The sequence below is a fragment of the Nyctereutes procyonoides genome, unplaced genomic scaffold (assembly GCF_905146905.1).
Source record: "Nyctereutes procyonoides isolate TBG_1078 unplaced genomic scaffold, NYPRO_anot_genome, whole genome shotgun sequence".
NCBI lineage: Eukaryota > Metazoa > Chordata > Mammalia > Carnivora > Canidae > Nyctereutes > Nyctereutes procyonoides.
The window spans coordinates 11,727,987-11,747,818 of record NW_026575159.1 but is presented as its reverse complement, the minus strand read 5'-3'; the positions used below and the strand labels follow the sequence as shown (position 1 = coordinate 11,747,818).

Genomic DNA, 19,832 nt, shown 5'->3' with positions numbered 1-19,832 from the left:
GGAGCACTCACACATGTATGGATTACTGGCAAGATGGAGAAGGCAGTGCACTGATGACAAGACAGGAGAGGAACTAGGGACTAAGTTCTGGAAATGCACTAGGGCCTGTGGGGTGAGTGGACAGTGGGGAGCCATTGGGCCTGGGTCTCATACTAACCTCAGTTTCAGAGAGTGGGTGGTAAATACACATGGCGTGTTCTGTGGAGAACAGACACATACTTATCAAAAGGAAAGAAGCAAATGTCTCTCAGACAACATTAGCTTGTATCTCATTCCTGGACATCACCATTATATAATTCAAATTTTAAAAATCCTCCATCTTATGAAGAGCATTATTATACTATATCATAGTATATTATTAATAATATATAGTAATAGAATTATTATACTATATAAAACAAAATTATACTATCAAAAACACAATGCACTAAATTGTTACTTAACAAGTATTTAACGCACACCACAGTTTGCATAGGCGTGTTTTGACACCTCTTAAATTTTTAATATCAGAAACCTCAAAAAATGTAAGTGGCCTAAGCCTCTGAGACACCGACTCTAGTACAAAGTAAGCCTCCTTAACAGTAAAGCTTGTGGTTATCAAACCACCCAGCCATAGCTCTCTCTAAGAGAAGTTTCTTACTCTGAGATATTCACTATCTCCCCCAGGCAGCTCCCAGCTCTGTTTTCCTATCTAGCAACCTCCTGCATCCTCCATCTGTGCTTCACACTCTAAATAGTCCTCCTGTAGGATGTCTCTCTCTCTCTCTCTGACCATTCTCAATTGCTTCCAGTAATGGCCATAGTTAAGCTGATTTTTGTGAGTTCCTGGTGTCCATATAACTGTCTTTTTAAATAGGGATATGCATTTATATGTGCAGGCACTTTTTTTTTTTTACAAAGTTTCTTGACTTTTTTGTCACTGTTGTTTTTCTGACTTGTCTATACAAAATAGAACAACAACCAAAAAAAAGGGCAGAGAAAAGGAAATGGCCCCCCAGTCCCCTACAGATCCCCCGAGCCCGAGGTGAGGGGGCAGCCAGGTCGGGTGGGTGATGAGAAGGATCAGACCCAGCTGGGGGTTGGACAACTATCTGATGGGGATTGTTTGTTTGTTTTCCTGTTTTTTAAACTTAAAATAGATATTTTTCTATATATGTTTGATTCTGTTTTATTTTTATATTCTTCACTGAGCACCTGACTACACTATACTTACACACACGCCCCCGCAAGACATGGCTGGCTTCTAGGCTGGGTGTACAGCATGGGTGCCCACCCTGGCACCAGCAGCGGGCATGGACCTTTCCATAATTAGGAGTTTTCACAAGCAGTCAAAAAGAGTCCCAATTCAACAGATTCAAGGCCCATTAACAGTAGACACACTAATGCTTATAACCTTCTCTGATTCCTCCCACCAGTCTGCTCTGTGGCCAATTCTCTCTCTAAACACAGCCCTATGACCTGGTTCTCCCCTGTTCTAAATGTCAATTATCCTATAAGGCCTACAGAATTAATCCAGGTTCCCTAGCCAGGCCTCATGATCTTTCTTGAGCCCCAACTATCATTCTGGTTTTATTCAGCACTCATCCTGTTTTATCTTACATCACTTATTCAGATAGATCTTAGATAGGTTCAGTTGTAAGTCATAAATGTCTTAAGCAAACTGGCTTCGACAACAACCACAAAATGAACATTTATTGGCTCAAATAGCTAGAAAAAATCAGGGTAGGATTGGATCCAATGCATTCGAATCCTAAGGTTCAAAAAACGTTTGGGATGGGGTGGGCTCTGCCCTGTCTCTAACTGTTGATATTTATTGTCTTACTGGAGACAGACTTACTTCACCCTTGGCAAGAAAAGTTGGACACTGGAAGCTCCAGGTTTCTATCATTTCAGCAGAGTATTTGTAGAGGATAAAGAGCTGTTCTCCCCTCTAGTCTCCCTATAAAAAGACCCAGAGACTCTGAGTAATCTTGCTTGGCACCTCATAACCAGTCTTGCTTCTGAGCATGTGGTTTGTGGTCCAGGAGGACCAGAACTGCTTTCAGTACAGTGAGTAGGAGGAAGCTTCCTGTACAGGCAATCCTTGACCACGACAAACAGTGACACCCAAATGCAGCTAGACATCAAGAATCACTTAAATTGCTTTCTAAGAATACAGATTTCCTGTACTATTGAAGACCTACCTGCTTAAAATCTTTCCAGGCAACGCTGATATTTACTACCTCCTGGACCACAGAAGTAATCAGGTGCTGCTCATAAGAGTGCTCCCTCTGGAAGGCCTTTTCCATCTCCCTCTTAGCCACTTCTCAGTGCCTACACAAACTTTAAGGCCTGTCTCAAATCCCATACCCTGTATGAGGACCTCCCAGATTCCCAAAAGTGACCTGAGAATAACAATAGCTTTCTCTGACCTGGTCAAGAATGGCTTTTGGTGAAGGTTTGGCTGGGGTCTTGAATGATGATCAGGGTTTTGATGAATGTGAGGGATGAGGAGAGGCCTTTTCTATTCAAATAAAAAGACATAAGCAAAAGCTACAGAGACTTTAAGATATAGTGTTATTTTGTACAGGATGGGGGAAACAGCTGAAACAGAAAAGTCATGTAGTAAAGTAGTAAGAGAAAAAGATTGATAGTTGGTTTGACAGCCAGATGGTGGGATGACTTGAAAGTCAAAGTAAGAACTTTTCATTTTGTCCAGAGTGCAGAGTTTTCAAATATATTGATCTCTTTTCACCTGGGGACCTAGCACAGAGGCAGCCCCTGAACCAGCTTCTCCCTGCTGCAGCACACTTTTGGGTCTATCCCCATACTCAGTAACATTTTCTGTGCTTGCTATGATGGAGGAAACATTGTAAAGCCCTGAAATAGGCAAAGCAGAGCCAGTGAAGAATTCTGAAGACATATTTAACATGATGAGAGCAATGTTTTAGGAAAATCAGTTCAAAATCAATGCAGCTCAAACTCCAAATGAGTCTGTCAGTATCCACTTAATTCCTTAATGACAACATCACTTTCTTCTGGCTCTAAACTCAAGCCAGATTAGAATTTATAGACTAATTAATTATTAAGAATGAAAGAGAAGAGGGAGATTGATTTGCTCACTCCAAGTGAATAACTTTTCAACACCCCTCCCCCAAAAATATAAGTAATTTTAAAATAACACGACAGGGCATAGGAAAGGTACAAGGGGAAAAATGAGTTTTATGAATGGGAGACCATCTCATTTCAGACTGTTGATTAGACATCAGCTAGGGAAAAGATGCCGCCTGTCCTCAGCATCTACATGGATTCTGGGGAAAGCAGAGTAAGAAAGTAGTGGAGAAAAACAAGCCAGTTTCTACATCTTGCTGAGCTGTGTTTGCATGTAGTGTTTGCCAGTACTTTATCTGGAAAGCTATAAATTTCCAGAACATCGCCTTGTTAAGCCACATTTTGAATAGGTTCTGTTTTTTAGATTTTCCATTTTGTCCGTCTCTTACATAAGCAATAGAATACTGTCCACAATCTTATGAATTTAACTAATAAAATGGAATATACCTCTGGCATAAATATCAGTGGATTTTTGCAGTGAGTTTTCAAATTGGAATTACTCAAAGTAAATTCTTTGCAATTTCATCAAGCTATTAAGTTGGTTCCTTCAAAAAACTTACCCTGGCTCTAGAAATTGTGTGATATCGATTATTTTTATAATCTTTGACTGGAAAATTATTTGCCAACCCCGGATTTTTCTTAGACTGGATGAGTCTAGGTTCTTTTCCAGTTTTCAAAAGATAAAAGTCTGAGTATAAATATAGAGGCCATAAGACTCCATAGGATTCAGAAATCAATTAATTTTGTTTATTGGCTATGCTAGAGCAAAACCCAAACCAAAACAAAACAAAACTAAATAAAAACAAAAACTTGGCAGGTTCTATTTTTCTTTAGTCTCAGATACTATTAATTTAGTCCTCCTTTTGGGTAGAAGAAAATGAAACCAAAATATTGATAAGATTGTAACAAGTAAGAATTGTCATGGAGTAATAGTACCTTATAATACTGTATGCCAGCTAGTTTCTAGTGTTCCTTTTTTATTTTGGCGGTGGAAAAATAAGAAAAGATACATGACATATCAAAACTTATAAAATTCATAGCTAAACATAATTTTATTAAAAAAGAAAGCATAAAAATATTTAGAGAAGGATATAACTCAAGATATTAAGACATGCAATAAGACTACAACCCTGAAGAAACATGGAGAAAGTAACAAATTAACAAATTTTTTTTAGTAACAAATATTTTTAAAACCAAAATTCTAAATTAAAAACAGAAAAATTTAGATAATAATAATAATAATAGTCTCAATAAACTAGATATCCACCCAGTTAATCAAGGAAAAGAAAATATATCAACAATATTAAAATGAGAAAGTAGCTAGAATAAACAAAAGAATATTAATATGAAGCTGTCATGTTCCAATGTAAATTGGAAAATTTCAGTGGGATGGTAGACTTTGGAAAAACATTATGACCAAAATTTACTGGAGAAGTAGAAACTTTGAGTACATCAAAAAATAAGGAAGAAGCTAATAAATCTATCTTAAAAATTATTTCCAAGACTGTCTCTAAAGCTAGACAATTTGCCAGGGAATTCTTTAAAAGGAAGAGATAATTACAATGTTATATAAATCATTTCTATTGTTTTATTTTTAAAAATATCATTAAAATTAAACTTTTCACTTTAATATGCATAACTCTATTTCAAAAACTGAGAAAAATAGCTCCAAACATAAAACTCTCAATTTCAGTTATCAATAAAGATAAAAAATCCTAATGAAAATGTAAGTGATCCAGACTGAGCAATGCATTGAAAGAATGGTCCACCACAGTTCACTTAGAGGCACTATAGCCAGGAGCTCCTGAATTCAGACTGCCTGCCTATTTACAAAGCGTGCTACTCAAGTAGAGTAGTCAACAGTGTTTCTATTCTTCATCTATATAGTGCAATTAATAATAGGACCTTCCTCACAGGGATTTTGACAGGATTAAGTAAGGTAACACAATGGCAAACACTCATCACAGTTCCTGGCACATAATATGCATTAAATAGATTTTAGTTATTATCATCATAATGCCAGGAATGCAAAGACCATATTATATTAGGAAATCTCTGAATATGATACATATCAACAATGAGTCAAAAAATGCTTAACAGTATGTTTAAAAGAAAATTTACTTGATAAAAGTAAAAAGTGTCTTTAATTATCTGTTAATCATTTAAAAACTAGGGAAAAAAACCCACTTCGTTCACATAATGAAATACTTAACCTCTCAGGAAACATTTCCCTTAACAGTTAATAGTTTAACATAAGATTTGATTTAGCATATTATTTAACATGATAAAAATATGAAACATACAGGAGAGCTAATTTATTGAAAAAGAAGAGAAATAACGTTTTTTGCACAAGAAAGTGTTACCTCCTAGGAGGGAGGAGGATGGATGAGAGAGAAACAAAATGCGTTGAATACATTTAGAATGAAAATAATTCTAGTATACTGTTGAGTATAAAATGAATATGCAAAATGGAAAACTTTCCAGAATACCAAAAGTAATCACCTCAAAAAAGGACATGCAAAAAGGAAGACCCCCTTCACCTCTGCAAAGAATAAACAAAACACATCTAAATAACCCTGGCAAAAAAATAGGCTGACTCTGAACAAACAATAACCCAACTAACTAAAATCACAAAACATATGAGAAATGTAGAGTATTTGGTTAAAATGGAGAAACATATCATATTCTTGGAGGATAAACTGAGTACTTTAAAAATATTTGTGTTTCCAAATTATCTTACTTACCAGTAAAGCCATAATTCGATTTTGGAGGGAACTGAACACAATGGTTCTCATGTTTAATTAGAATAATAAACATAAATTAATGAGCTTTTCCTTTTTTCTTTTAAATGAGGAATGATGAGAGAACAACAGATTTTATAACAAAAAACTACATTAATTAAATGCTACTAGTAACAGAGAATAGCAATACAGATCAATAAAACATCTAAGAACCAACCCTTTATTCTTTATAAAATATTGATAAATGATGAAAGAAACATCAAAAATCAATAGGAGTAATTATTCCATAAATAATTCTGAAAACTCTGTTATTTATAAAAAGAATTTTTAGTCCTTAGAGTATATCTAATCTCACATTGATTTAAAATTAAATGCAAAAAATTGAACAACAAAATGGTATTTATTTATACAGGGACAAAAGCACTAAAAGAGTGAAAGAGCAATAAAAGAAATTAGCTCAAAATGGGATGTTTGGTACAGTTACATATATAAAATTTAAAACTTATCTACATCTAACCAAAAATTAAAGACAAACAATAAACTTAAAAGTACTTATAACAAATATAAAAAGTTCAGTATCCTAACTATATAAAGAGCTCCCAGAGATCAATATAAAGCATTACAAATTATCTATAAAACAAATGAGCAAGAAATATTAAGAGGCAAGCAGGAAATGCATCAACAAAAGGAAACATAGATTACTAATAAGCATGCAAAAATATTCTAACAATAACAAAGAAATGAATATTAAAATAAAGGATATTCACCTATATATTCATAAAGATTCTAAAAGATTAAAATAAGTTCTAGTAGAGATTTGGAGAATCATTTTCACATACATCATGCAGACATATGAATTGTTTTAAGCTTTCTGGATACCCGTTTGGCAATATGCATCAAGAAGTAACAAATATATTTATGTCCTTCAATCAATTTTTCCACTGTTAGGAATCTCTTTCAAGAGATCAACTAGAAAGGCAGGCAGACCTTTATTCATGAGTTTTTATTACAGCCTGTCCATACATAGCAGGAAAAAAAAAACCCTCCCTAAATTTCTAACAATAGATAGTAATGTAAATCACGGTAGAGCATATTATAGAATATTGTTCAGACATAAAAATGTTTTTGAAGAGTATTTGATGGCATGGCCAAAAACATTCAGTATGCTCTCAGTTATGTTAAAAAACTGAGTTATGACAGATAAGTATATTGGAAAAAACACTCCACAATATTATCAGAGGTTATTACTCAAATGTGGGATGGTGAGGAATTTTGTTTTCTAATATTTTTCCATTTTATTGACAATGAGGATATTGTTACTCAGTACTTACAGAAAATATGAATTCTTTATTTAAAAGGAGAACTTAGATAACCATCCTTCGGTGATGTGGGGTTTTGTTTGTTTGCTTGTTTAATCAGAGCAGTCTTTTTAAATAATACTCACCCACGACTTCTGCAATCATGAAAACAAAGCATACTCCCGAAGCAGCATAGAGTTTCCACTTGGCGTAGACTTGCTCATTTGCTCTGTTCTCTGTGGCCTTGGAGTTGCTGTGGCAGTGATAGATGGCTCCTGACTCCAGCTCCTCTGGCTTCTCTCCAGGACATTGATCTTTATTCAAGGATTTCTGCTGGAGTTCCACACTACAGATGAGTTTGACAGAAGCAAGAAGTGAACAAGGTTGCAAACAAATACCTCAATGACAGCCCTACCCGTTCTCAGAACTGATATTAGGACATCTGCTAACTAGCTAGGAAGTTGCTGTTCACAGATCCTTCCATAAGAAATATCAAGTGAAGGAACAAGCAAGAAATTTCCTTCTGAATTCTCAACTACTAAAGGTTTTGCTTTCATTCCGTCAAGGTCTTATTCAGTCTATTACCAGCAGTGATTACAAGGTATCAAAGGAACAGGAGAAAGGAAGCAGATACACTTTGATGCATTTTCTTCCAAATTACTGCATTTTGAAAAGATTTTGGACCCCATGTAACACATTTTTAAAAAGGAGGGCAGGGCGATCTTAGATATGTGCGTATGAGCCTGACTGTTGATTCAGATACTTACTATTAAATGCCAAAACTCTTCCTTTCTTCTCCACAGCAACACTGTTAATAGATCATAGCACTTTCTCTTGCTGAGTCCACGTGGACCCTCAGAAACCTTAACATAACTTTGCAAACAATCTCTATCATCTATCAAAACTGTATTGGGAGTTGATCTTGCCTATACTTCCTAAAGCAGGCAATACATATCAGCTCTTCTCAAAATAAAATTTTATTTAGAGGCATGAATAGACTTCTAGAATTTCATAGATGGAAAGATAGTAGATAACATTCAGTCCAATCCCATAGTTTCTTAGCTGAAGTAATCAAGGTTCACAGAGGTTACGTAATTGCCTGAGACCAAATAACCAGGAAACAGCAGAACTGGGATTCCAAGCCTAGTGTTTTTTTCCCACTGGGCTCCACTCTGCCCCCTACCTGAACTTCAGTACACCTAAAACCAATCTCTACTGATGGCAGTATCAATGTCCACGAATTTTGAGCTGATAAGACTTAAATTTCTTAAATAAAGTTATTAGAATACATTAATAAGATTCTTAGAATGAACTTAGCATCCACGATTTTGAAAGGTATAAAAAGAGAAATAAGTTCACCTCCACTTGAAGAGCTAGTTCATTTGTCTATTTCCATCTGGAATTAAAGGTCTGAAGGTTTTTGCTTAGATGATGATGATGATTATGATCCTAATTATCATTACATTCTAGTTTTCCTGAATAAACTAACATATATATTCATTACAGATGAATTTCTGTAATTCTAGATTTTCTAGAATAGAACTCTGGCACAAAGCAAAGGGAAAAATCACTGGTAACCTTATCTCCAAAAGACAACTATTGCTGATATTTTGTTGTTTACTTTGTAATATATAAACACACCTTTTAAAAATATAATCAGAGTCCATAACTAATTTGAATGTTTTTGGTTACAAGTACTGAAAACAAAGCTCATGCTAGATTTTTTTTTAAAAGGCATTTAAGAAACATATTTTTCTTTTTTTAAAACACTTTTATTTATTTATGATAGTCACAGAGAGAGAGAGAGAGAGAGAGAGAGAGAGAGAGGCAGAGACACAACACAGGCAGAGGGAGAAGCAGGCTCCATGCACCGGGAGCCGACGTGGGATTCGATCCCGGGTCTCCAGGATCGCGCCCTGGGCTAAAGGCAGGCGCCAAACCGCTGCGCCACCCAGGGATCCCGCTCATGCTAGATTAATTATTAAATGTGAATTATTGGTACTACAACTGAAAAATCTAGATATATTAGGCTTTAACCTGATTTAGGAAGGCTCCAGATGCATCGCTCTGCATTCTCTAAGTACACTAACTGCAGGCTGGCTTTCCTCATGGTAGTGGAATGGTTGCCCAAGGTAATCAGAGTTGTGTACTTGCCTTTTCTTATACAGAAGAGACAGTGTCCACTCCCAAGTCCTAAACAAGAGTCCTGAGTTGCATGCTGATTTGGCCAAATGGGAACCAACTTTTATAGCCAGAGGAACATGAATAGGCTAGTTGGCTTGACCTTGTTATAATCAGATTGGCTAAACCCTACCATGCTGACCCCTGGAGCTGAGATTGGGGTAGATGCTACCCAAATCATGGCTGCAACTCAGTGGGGAGGTCTGGAATGGGTTATGGATAAAACGACAGTGTCACCATGGAATCCTACCAAAGACAAGCTTCAGAACCTGATTCTTAGCTATATGTATTATTGACATTTTCTCAATTTATTAAATACTCTACACTATTATTTTTAACACAAAGGGAGCACTGTATTTAACATAAATATGTCATACATAATGAACTGATTTCCTTAATTCATTCTTTTCCATTTATTTGCTTATATAAGTGGGGCTGTTGATCTTTATAGTTAATCTTTACTCTATATATTATCATCTTAGAATGTAACTCTAAAAGGGCAATTGTCTGGTCAACAGGTATCTACATTTTTAAGGATTTTGGTGTTTATTGCCAAATTGACTTTGGAATGTTTACATGGATGAAGTTAATAGCACTCAGGATTTTGAACAGTTCCCACTAATCTTGTTTGTTAGAATAGGAACCATTTGGCAATAAGCACATAAAGCATTTATATCTACACATTTTTGCCTTTGTAATGTGATACATAATCTGATAATAAAAAATATATATCATGGGGCAGTGTGGGTCACCAGTGGCCATCAACTCCATGGAACCAGAGAACTAAAAAGAAAGCATGATAGAGGTTTCCTCTTCCTTTGTGCTGAAGAAGCAACACGAGCAAGACAGGGTCACCGATTGTTCTGACACTGTCCATATGACCACTGATTTGCTGAAGTCATATGAAGCTTTGCTTTATTTTATATTTTTCATTAATCTTGTGGCCAGAGAAAACAGGTGTTAAGTGACCAGGAGAAAGAACTTATTCTGGGGGCAGTGCAGAAGGCAGACAAAGGCAGGAGTCCTACTAGGGACACAGCCTCAGGGCAATCTCATGAGAAGATAAGTGCAAGAAACCTGGCCAGTTTTTACTTTTAAATACTGCTTTGTTGTCCTAGACTCAAAGATTAACCAATATGGATATAGTTTAAGCTGAGATTGTTCCTTGAGATACTAAGCAGGCTATCTATCTAAACATGGGTTTCAGAGACTCCATTGAAATTGGATACAATGTGTTCATATGTGTATTTGTGTTTTATGTGGGGGGAATGCAAGAGCCCACAGTTCTCACTGAGCTCCTAAAAAGGTCTGTAATCCCCCCAAAATTTAAAAATCCAAAATTAAAATACATTTCTCATTGCCTCACTAGAGCAAAGTGGTCTGAGTACCTACAGATGCAGAACAGGTTCTTAATCTAAAAAATGATGTGAATCCTAAGAAGAATTTTAAGAAGGTTCTAAAAAGCAAATGCTATAATGCATCAAAAACTGAATTGTGAATAAATCATCATAGATTCCCATGAATTCATAGATGGTTTGAAGCTCTGAAGAATAGGAATAGTAGGCCAGAGCAGAGGAAGTTACTACAGCATCAAAGAAAAAAAGGAGTAACAGGAGAAAGAAGGAAATATTCAGAAATTTTCTTGCAATAGCCTAGAACTGAGTTCATTTCTTAAAATACTAATTAGAATATGAAGTTTATTTTTTGATCTTGGAGAAGCCTTTCTTTTTCTTTTGTATTTTCTGTGTGTTTGATGGTAGATGTTAAACCCCTTTGTTTCTGGGTCTCTAAAGTAGAGCTAGTAATACTTTCCACCCTCTTATTTCATATGTTGACTACATAATGAAATCACTTCTATTTTGTGCTTCTACATCACTTCTCCCAAGAACCTAAAATCACTATTCCTATTAGAAGATGAAAGTTTACATCCCACCATGCATATCCAATACATCATGTATTCATTCATTCGACAAATATGTACTGCATGCCTGCAATGTGCCTGCACTAACAAAGATGCTAATTGATACCATGGTCCTTGAGACTAAGTTCCTGACCTTAGAAGCTTGTATCTTAAGCAGAGGCAGACAAAAGTAAGCCAGCTGATAGGCACAGAGGCTATGTGGTCAGTGACTGGGCAAGAGAAGCTGGGGCTACTTTAAATAGAGCCGTAATAGGAGGCACCTCTGTAGAGATATCTCCTCAATGAATTAAAGGATAACCAGGAGTGGAAGAGAAACATCACGAGTGGAGGGTATTGCTGGTGCAAAGGCACAGAGGCAAGAAAGAGCTTGTCTTGTTCAAAAGCTTGCCTGGACAGAAAGGGAACTACATAGGTGGCCACTGAGATGAAGAGTGACATTGGATGACGTCAGAGAAGTAGGCAGAAATTAAATCATGCAGAACTCTGTGAACCATTAAAAAGGGTCTTCTTTTCTTCAAAGTCTGCAGGGATGCAGTTGGAAAGTTTTGACCAGGAAACATTATGTGGTTCACATTTCTAAAATGATCACTTCTGGTGATGCTTAGAAGGCTTGAATATAAAGAGACAAAACATGGAGACCATTTAGGAGGTGGCTGGAGCAGAGATACTGGCAATTTGGACCAGTGCCATGAGAAGGAAAATGGGAAGAAGCAGTCATAAAGAGGGATGTTTGGAAGGTACAATCAATGGGACTTACTAACCAATAGCATTATTTAAGGTTGAATGGGGGAAGGGTGGGACTGGAAGATGGCTCATGGATTTCTGGTTACAACAGCTAGGCGAAGGGCATACCAGTTTCTGAGATAGGCTGAGTGGATGACAGTACTGGGAGGAAGCTGAGACTTTGGGCTTTGACATCCCATTGCTAAGCCAACTCCCAGCTTTACCACTCACTAATCATATGACTCTAAGAAAATAACTTCTCTGTGCCTCAATTTCCTCATCAGCAAAAAGGGATAATGATAACATCTCTCTCACAGGGTCACTCTGAGATTTTAGCTAATTCATATAAATACTTCAGAGTTGTGTTTGGAACAAGATAAATGCACAAAAAGTGTGGATTTTTACATTAGTCTACCATTTTCACATTACATGATTATCACTGTTCTTCAGAAACTATAAAGTAAGTTGTAGTGTGAAATAACTTTAGGCTAGGGGTGCCTAGGTGGCTCAGTTGGTTAGGTGTGGTACTCTTGGTGTCAGCCTCTTGGTTTCCACTCAGGTCATGATCTTGTGGTCTTGGGACCACTCAAGTCCCAATGGAGCTTTGTACTCCGTGCGGAATTTGCTCCAGATTCTCTCTCCCTCTCCCTCTCACTCACTCTCTCAAAATAAATAAATAAATATAAATAAATAAACAACAAGCAAATAAATAAATAAATAAAATCTTTAAAAAAAGAAATAGGCAACTTTAAGAAAAAAAATTTTAAAGAGAAATAACTTTAGGTTAAGCAATTTTATGTGAGAGCTTGAATATACAAAAAGCAAGCTTTTCTTTTGTTTCCCCTTTGTCCATATCCATTATTCTAGATTCTACTCGAGTGACAATAAGGCATCAGTTTTGTATGAATTAACCCTGGGAATTGAGCCTCTATTCCTAAGGACAGGATAAGTATCAAAGAGGGAGAAAACATTCATACATCCCTTAGCAGTTCCTGGCCCGTTTCACCCTCTTAACCACTTTCCTCCATCTGCACTAGAAAGACTCCTGTGCATTCAGTGCCTGGAACTTCATCTTGAACACAGTAGATATTCAGTACACATCTGTTGAGATTATGCTTGATTAAATGTTTGTGAAATAAATGAGTGATGTGAAGAAGTGTTTTGAGGGGAGAGAGCTAGAGGGAGTGGAGAATAGAAATGTTAGCAGAATCAGATGTAATTTCTCATCCTAGAACAGGTGTCCAATTACTCTCTCCTTTTTAAAACAGCTTTATCAACCTATATATATATAATCCATATGCCACACAAGTGACCCATTTAATGTATACAATTTAATGGGTTTTAGCATATTTGCAGAGTTGTGCAACCATTACCACAATCTAACTTAGAACATTTCTGTCAGCCCAAAAAAGGAGCCTTGTACCCATTAGCAGCAAATCCTCAATCTCCTTGCATACAACTCTACCCCAGACAGCCACTAATTTACCTTTTTTTCCTCTCTTGCTGCTTTTAAGACTTTTTCTGTGTGTTTTGTTTTTAGTATTTTCACTATGACATATAAGAGTGTAGATCCATTTTCCTTGATTCTTCGTAGCATCTGTTGACCATTGTGGATGTATAGATTAATATTGTCACCAAATTTTGGAAAATTCTAGACATTATTTCCTTAAATATTTCTCTCCTCCTTTTTCTCTTCTCCTGGTACTCCCATCATGAATGTGTTAGGGCATTTAAGGATGTGCTACATTTTACCTGAGGTTCTGTTATTTTGTACTCCTTTTTTTTTCTCTCTTTGTTCATTATGTTGCGTACCTGTTGATCTGTCTTCAAGTTCACTGATTATTCTGTCAGTTCATCATCTACTACTGCGTCCTTTTAACAAATTTTTTATTCTACTTATTCCACTTTCAACTTCAGAATTTCCATTTGGTTCTTTTCTATATGATTTCTATCTTTTTATTGATATTATCTGTTTGATGACACACTGCCATTATACCTCTTTTTAATTTTTTAAGCATGATATCATTTAGTTCTTTAATCACATTTATAATGACTACTTTGAACAAAGTCCAACATCTGGGCTCTTTTAAAGGCAGTTTCTATTCCCTGCTCTTTTTACTATGCATGGGTTGTTTTTTGTTGTTTCTTTGCAGATTTTGTAATAGTAAACTCTAGCAATTCTGGATACTGATCCCCTATGGGCCCAATGTTGCTGACATTTACTTGTATGCTCTTTTATGTGTTTAGGAATGGCTTATCTAATTAAGTGGAATCTATTTCCTCTGATGTCCACTACATGTGCAACTTCTGTTATCGATTTATTTTCTCGTGGTTCTGGAGGCTGAAAATCCATGATTAAGGTGCTGAAAAATTCGGTTTCTGGCAAATGCTCTCTTCCTGGCCTACATACAGATGGCTGCCTTGCTATAACCTCACATTGTGGAGAGGGATCTCTGGTGTCTCTCCCTCTTTTATGAGGATATCACTTCTACCATATCAGGGCTCCATCCTGGAGACTTCATTTAACCTTAATCACCTTTTGAAAGGTCCTATCAGCACAGTCACATGGGAGTTTGGGCTTCAAGATGTGAATTTGAGTGGGGGGGGGGACACAAATATTCAATCCACAGCAGACTCCTTTATAGGGGGGAAATATTTGAGGCCATAGGAAAGAGAATGAAGACTAACCAAAAGCTGGTACAAAACCCCCAGACAGGTGAATAAAGCCATCTGGGAACTTTTGGCAGAGCACAGACACCAGCAGAACGCAGCTCCATGAGCAAACCCCGCTAACCCACAGAATTGTGAATAACACAATGATTATTATTTAAGCTACTACATTCTGGGACTGGTTTGTAGCCCAGCCATAGATAAATGAATCACTCCTTTTGTGGAATTAGAGAGAAAATATTCTTTCAGATTAAGTTTCTCAATGCTGGCAACAATTTAAATGGAAAGCTGATTATAAGTAGAAAAGAGAGAAGAAAGGAGAAAAGAGAAGGACTATCTGAGGAATAAGTTGTCTGGGAAATAGAGATGGAAGAAAATATATGAGAAACGAGGTTGGGGAACTTGACAAAAGGAAGTGAATAAGTGAAGAAGTCAAGGTTCATGTGACCTCAGGAAGAAATAGATTAAAGATTCAGGAGGCCACAAGGTTAAAGTGTAGGTGCAGGAGAGGTGAAGGAGGAGGAAGCAGACACTAAATTGACAAACAGGAGGTGTGTGTTCAGACCCCAACTCTGTCATAATTAGACATCTGAACTTGTTCTCTTTGGCATTCAGGTTCCTAACTGGCAAAATGATGGATCAGCATAAATCATTTCTCCCAAGTTCAACTGTTATTATATGAAAAGAAAATAAAAATGAGTTTGACAGCTTCTATCATCACCATATCCTGAAATCCATACCCGTTTAGGAAGTGAAAGAGAACCTGTAACTATAAATTTATAAATGTATAATGTAACTATAACTGTCACACTTTGTGTAACAGAGTGCCAGTGTTCTATTTTAATGAGAAGGGAGATAGTGTTATTTTAATAATGTAGAGATGCTCTTTTAATAGTGTCCAGAGTATTAACAATTCATTGTCTAAAATTTCTGCCTGACCTAACATGAGGATTTATTATTTATGGTCTTAATAAATCACACCTAATATTATTTTCTAAGAAAAATAACTCTTATAATATGAGATAATAGATGTGCTAGATTCTACCAAATATTTTTAAGGCAAAACTATAAAGAAGTCCCTTTACAGCTGTTTAGACATTTAATGCTATCAAGCACAAATTTGCTACTCTTTAGAATATGAATTTGGTTCCATGAAACAAACACAGACATTACACATATCATTAATTATATGTATTCTCTTGAGCTCTCCTCCTATCATGAATTCATTTCAGATTTCTATTCATTCATCTGTATGTACTCTGCATGTTTCTCTTTGCTCTTCATTCAGCTCGAACTCTCCAAATACACCCACTCTTATTCTTACATGTCTCTGTTTTTACCAGGCAATTATCTCAGTCTGAAAAATATCCCCTAATCCTATTTTCTATACGGAGTTTCCCTAACCTTTCTCTAACTCCTTTTCATTTTTCAATTCTTATTCTACCATTTCTTAAGTGCTTTCTGTGACCCTTAAAGTCCAGCTAAGACCTAGGTTCCTTTGAGATTTTCTCATTAAACACCCCCAGGATGACACTTCTATGCTATTTTATAATTGCCTATTTCCTATGAGCGTTCCACATTAGACTAAAGGTTGCAAGAGGACAGAGATCTGAGAGCAGAAATGTTTTCTTCCTGTTATATATCCAGGTGTATTCAATCTAATAGTAGTTCGATAAGGGAGGATAAATGAATATACTGTATGTGGTACCGTGGAGATATTAAATGGAACTAGAATTCTGTAGTGCATTAAACTCAGCTATATTCATTATACTTGTGTACATTTGATTATGGCATTTTATGATTAAGAAAACAGCAGTTAGTTTAAAGAACAATGTAGCCACAATTCTGTCACATAGTTGAAAAGCCTTAATTTTTTTTCTAACTATAATTTACTAAAATTTGCTTAGAACTTTAAGAATGAGAATAATTGAGGAAAAGAAAGGTAAACACATTCGATCACATGTACCTATTTCCTGGAAGATAAACTACAGGTGAAAAATATATTAATAAAATGTATATTTTGTGCATTTAAGGAACCAAATCTGCATTTTTCAGGATGCAAATCATACAGATCAGTCAACAGTTTATCAAATTTTACAAACTGCCCCTGAGCTGGAGAGTGAAAGTTTCCAGTTTTGAAGCAATAGGGTCTGAGGATTTATTAAATAGTCAAGATAGAAAATTGTGAGGCAGAAACTGATGTCTGTTACCTGTCTAGGTTGAAGGCATACATCTTGGTGGCTCTGTCATTCACAAGGTAAGTTCTTTCAAGAAACTCCATGGTGGTCAGGATGACAGCTTTGCTGTTGTTTGTTGTGGCAGAGGCTGCTGCTCCTTACCTCACTGCCCAGTTTGGGAAGCAAAGCAGCATTACAATCATTCACATACTTTCCAAAGAAAAAAGTAAAAAGGCTTCCGGGATTTAGAATACCAAGCCTCCTACATAATGTTCTTGGTAGGTCTTCTAAAATTACAGCCTCCTTGGACTATCACCTGGTCTCATTTTCTCACCCACAGAAACTCCTTTCCTACAGAGACCTGCAGGAAGGACCAGGTGAAGCGTGTGTGTGTGTGTGTGCGTGTGTGTGTGTGTGTGTGTGTGCTTCCCATGTTATCTGATTCCACTGTGCTTCCTGAGAGGTAGAGAAGCTCAAGAGTTTCCTGTTAAATGCTGATGTAGAGGTTTGGTCTTCAGAGCACACCTGGATGAGCTGCAGACACCCTTCTGGGCACTGGCCTCATGTTTTTCCTTTCTTTTCTTTTCCTTTTGGGTGGCGTGGAACTCTTTCTCAACCTAAAAACATTTCTCTGGAGACTTAGTTATAAGATGACCTCTAAGCAGCTGTCAGGATTTATTTCTCCTCTCCTAGGACCATTTTGGGATTTCACTACTGAAGGGAGGACATGGGTCATTAGTTGCTGAAGTCTGTAATCTGAAACAGTTCCTGGTGTGGCCGCTTTGAAGCCCTTTTGACAGGCAGGGAAAGGGCAGACTCAGCTGCTAAATAAATTACAGCCCTCAATCACACCCACAAGGCCTGGAAGGATCAGTACTCCCCCTGGCTAGGGTATCCACTGCTGAGGATAAAAGTCTCATCCAAGGAAACCCTGTCAGGCAAACAAGTCACAACTCAGGAATGGCATCTTCTGAGTTGATCCCAAGGGACCTTCAACCCCCAAACTCCTAGGAATTCACATCTTACTGCATTTTAAAGCATGTTCCTTTCCAAATAAGAGAAGGAGGGGATCCCTGGGTGGCTCAGAGGTTTGGTGCCTGCCTTCGGCCCAGGGCGTGATCCTGGAGACCCGGGATGGGGTCCCGCACCGGGCTCCTTGCATGGGGCCTGCTTCTCCCTCTGCCTGTGTCTCTGCCTCTCTCTCCCTCTCTCTCTGTGTGTGTGTGTCTCCCATGAATCAATCAATCAATCAATCATCATCAATCTTTTAAAAAAAGAGAGAGAGAAGGGACTATAGCCTGAAGGCAGCAGCCCTTTCTGATAGGCACTTGTGGGGAGACTGAAGAGCATCCGAGACCTGTACAGATGCATGTGAGGAGTAGGAGTGCTTGCAGACTGGGGAAGAGGCCATAAATCTCAAACCACTGAGTCCTCATTTCCTTCTCCTTCTGTCAACACTCACTTCCTAGTGAGGAAACTCAGACACAGTAGTATAGTCTTGGAATAACCCAGTTGCCCTCAACACTAAGCAGAAGTCTGCCATCATGGCCTAATAAGATAAATTTTCTCTGAAGAAGAAAATGGGATTCAATGGCAATTTCAGTAGCAGTGAGAGGAGAAGTCACTTTTGGCGGACACTGAGAGCCTTATGTGTCCTATCACATCTGCAGTGAAGCTGTGACTCATCTTCAAGATTTCAAACAGTTTCACCCATAACATAAATTCTAAGGTCTTTCCATATGACTCCATTGCCTAAGCAATCATTAACTTGGTTCTGAGAGATGAAAACCAAAGAAATGGCTCTGGGAGGCTGTTTTCCCTTGCAGGAGAAATTCTGAGTCTAGAATTACTAGAATAATCCAAAATATTTCCTTCTCATATATCCTTACTCTTAACTTTTGAAAATAATAGGTTATTCTAGGGATACAAAATAGGAAACCGGAAAAGAATTACTAATCCTTCTGTGTAACACGCTGCCACACTTTGCAGCTTGAATAATTTGTGTATTGTTCCTAGCACATATCAGAGAAATAGAATTCAAGTGAATGAATGTAAAAGGGTGAAGAAACTACTTAAAATTAGGCTGAAATCCATTAAGAATAATAAATGCAAAGAAGAGAAGATAAGTGATATTCAAATGCAGGGAAGAGAACATTTAGTTATAGATCTCAACAGGAAAAAATAATCTGCAAGTTTGTGATTTTGCACCATGAGTTTGTCACTAACACATATATAGATGCACAGACATATTTACATCTGTTCATGATTCTGTGAGCAGAGAGCTACATACCAGGTTGTTAATGTGAGTTGTCTGTGAAGCAAGAATAAGGTAAGGATACATGGGAAGTGTAGGGTAGGACTGGTACAGAATAGGGTGAAGTGGAGATGAGAAAAGAGGTAATGGGGACCCCAGCAAAGAAGGAGAAGGAAAAAATGTATTCTGGAATCTCTGCTATTTACTTGTATGTTAAAATATATAAAATTGTCATTTTTGTAATTTTAACAGTCTAAAATTAGCAAATTCATATGATTCACTAAAAAACATGGCACACACATATACAAACCTATAAAATATATATGTGTACATGTGTGATACGTTTAGTAATAAAAAATTAAATATGTATATTTTAAAAGGATTACGAAATTACACAATTAAGAAATACACAAAAATCTGATTTCTGTGAACTTCCAAGTGCTACCCTTGAAAATAACTACTCTACTATAAGTCAAAACTTCTGGTGTCAGTAGCATAAGAACAGCGAAGAGTGGATCACAGTGAATAAAATTTTTATGTTAAAAAAAAGTGAGTTTAAAAAAAAGTGAGTTTTGCTGCTATAAATGTAGGTTTAGATAAACTACGATTAAGAATTGCCTGCATGTCACATTGTATGAAATATTCACATGTTGATAACTTTGTCATTATATAAACTCATTTTAACTACACGACCATTCCCTTCCCCCTAGTATTCGGTCAGCACAGTGTTTATGAAGAATTTCCCGTCCTCCCTGACTAACATTTGGCCTATTTTGG

The 19,832-nt window shown here is 36.8% G+C and overlaps 1 protein-coding gene across 1 annotated transcript in view; it reads right to left on the bottom strand.

Annotated features, from left to right (window-relative positions):
* SLC30A8 (solute carrier family 30 member 8) overlaps window positions 1-16,905 on the bottom strand; it is a 34,174-nt gene extending 17,269 nt beyond the window's left edge. Inside the window, exons 1-2 of the mRNA XM_055313858.1 lie at window positions 16,835-16,905; window positions 7,276-7,475 (exon numbers count right to left, since the gene is read on the bottom strand). Coding sequence (XP_055169833.1) covers window positions 7,276-7,475; window positions 16,835-16,905 — 271 coding nt within the window. The remainder of the gene's footprint in view (window positions 1-7,275; window positions 7,476-16,834) is intronic.
* Between the last annotated feature and the right edge of the window lie 2,927 nt (window positions 16,906-19,832).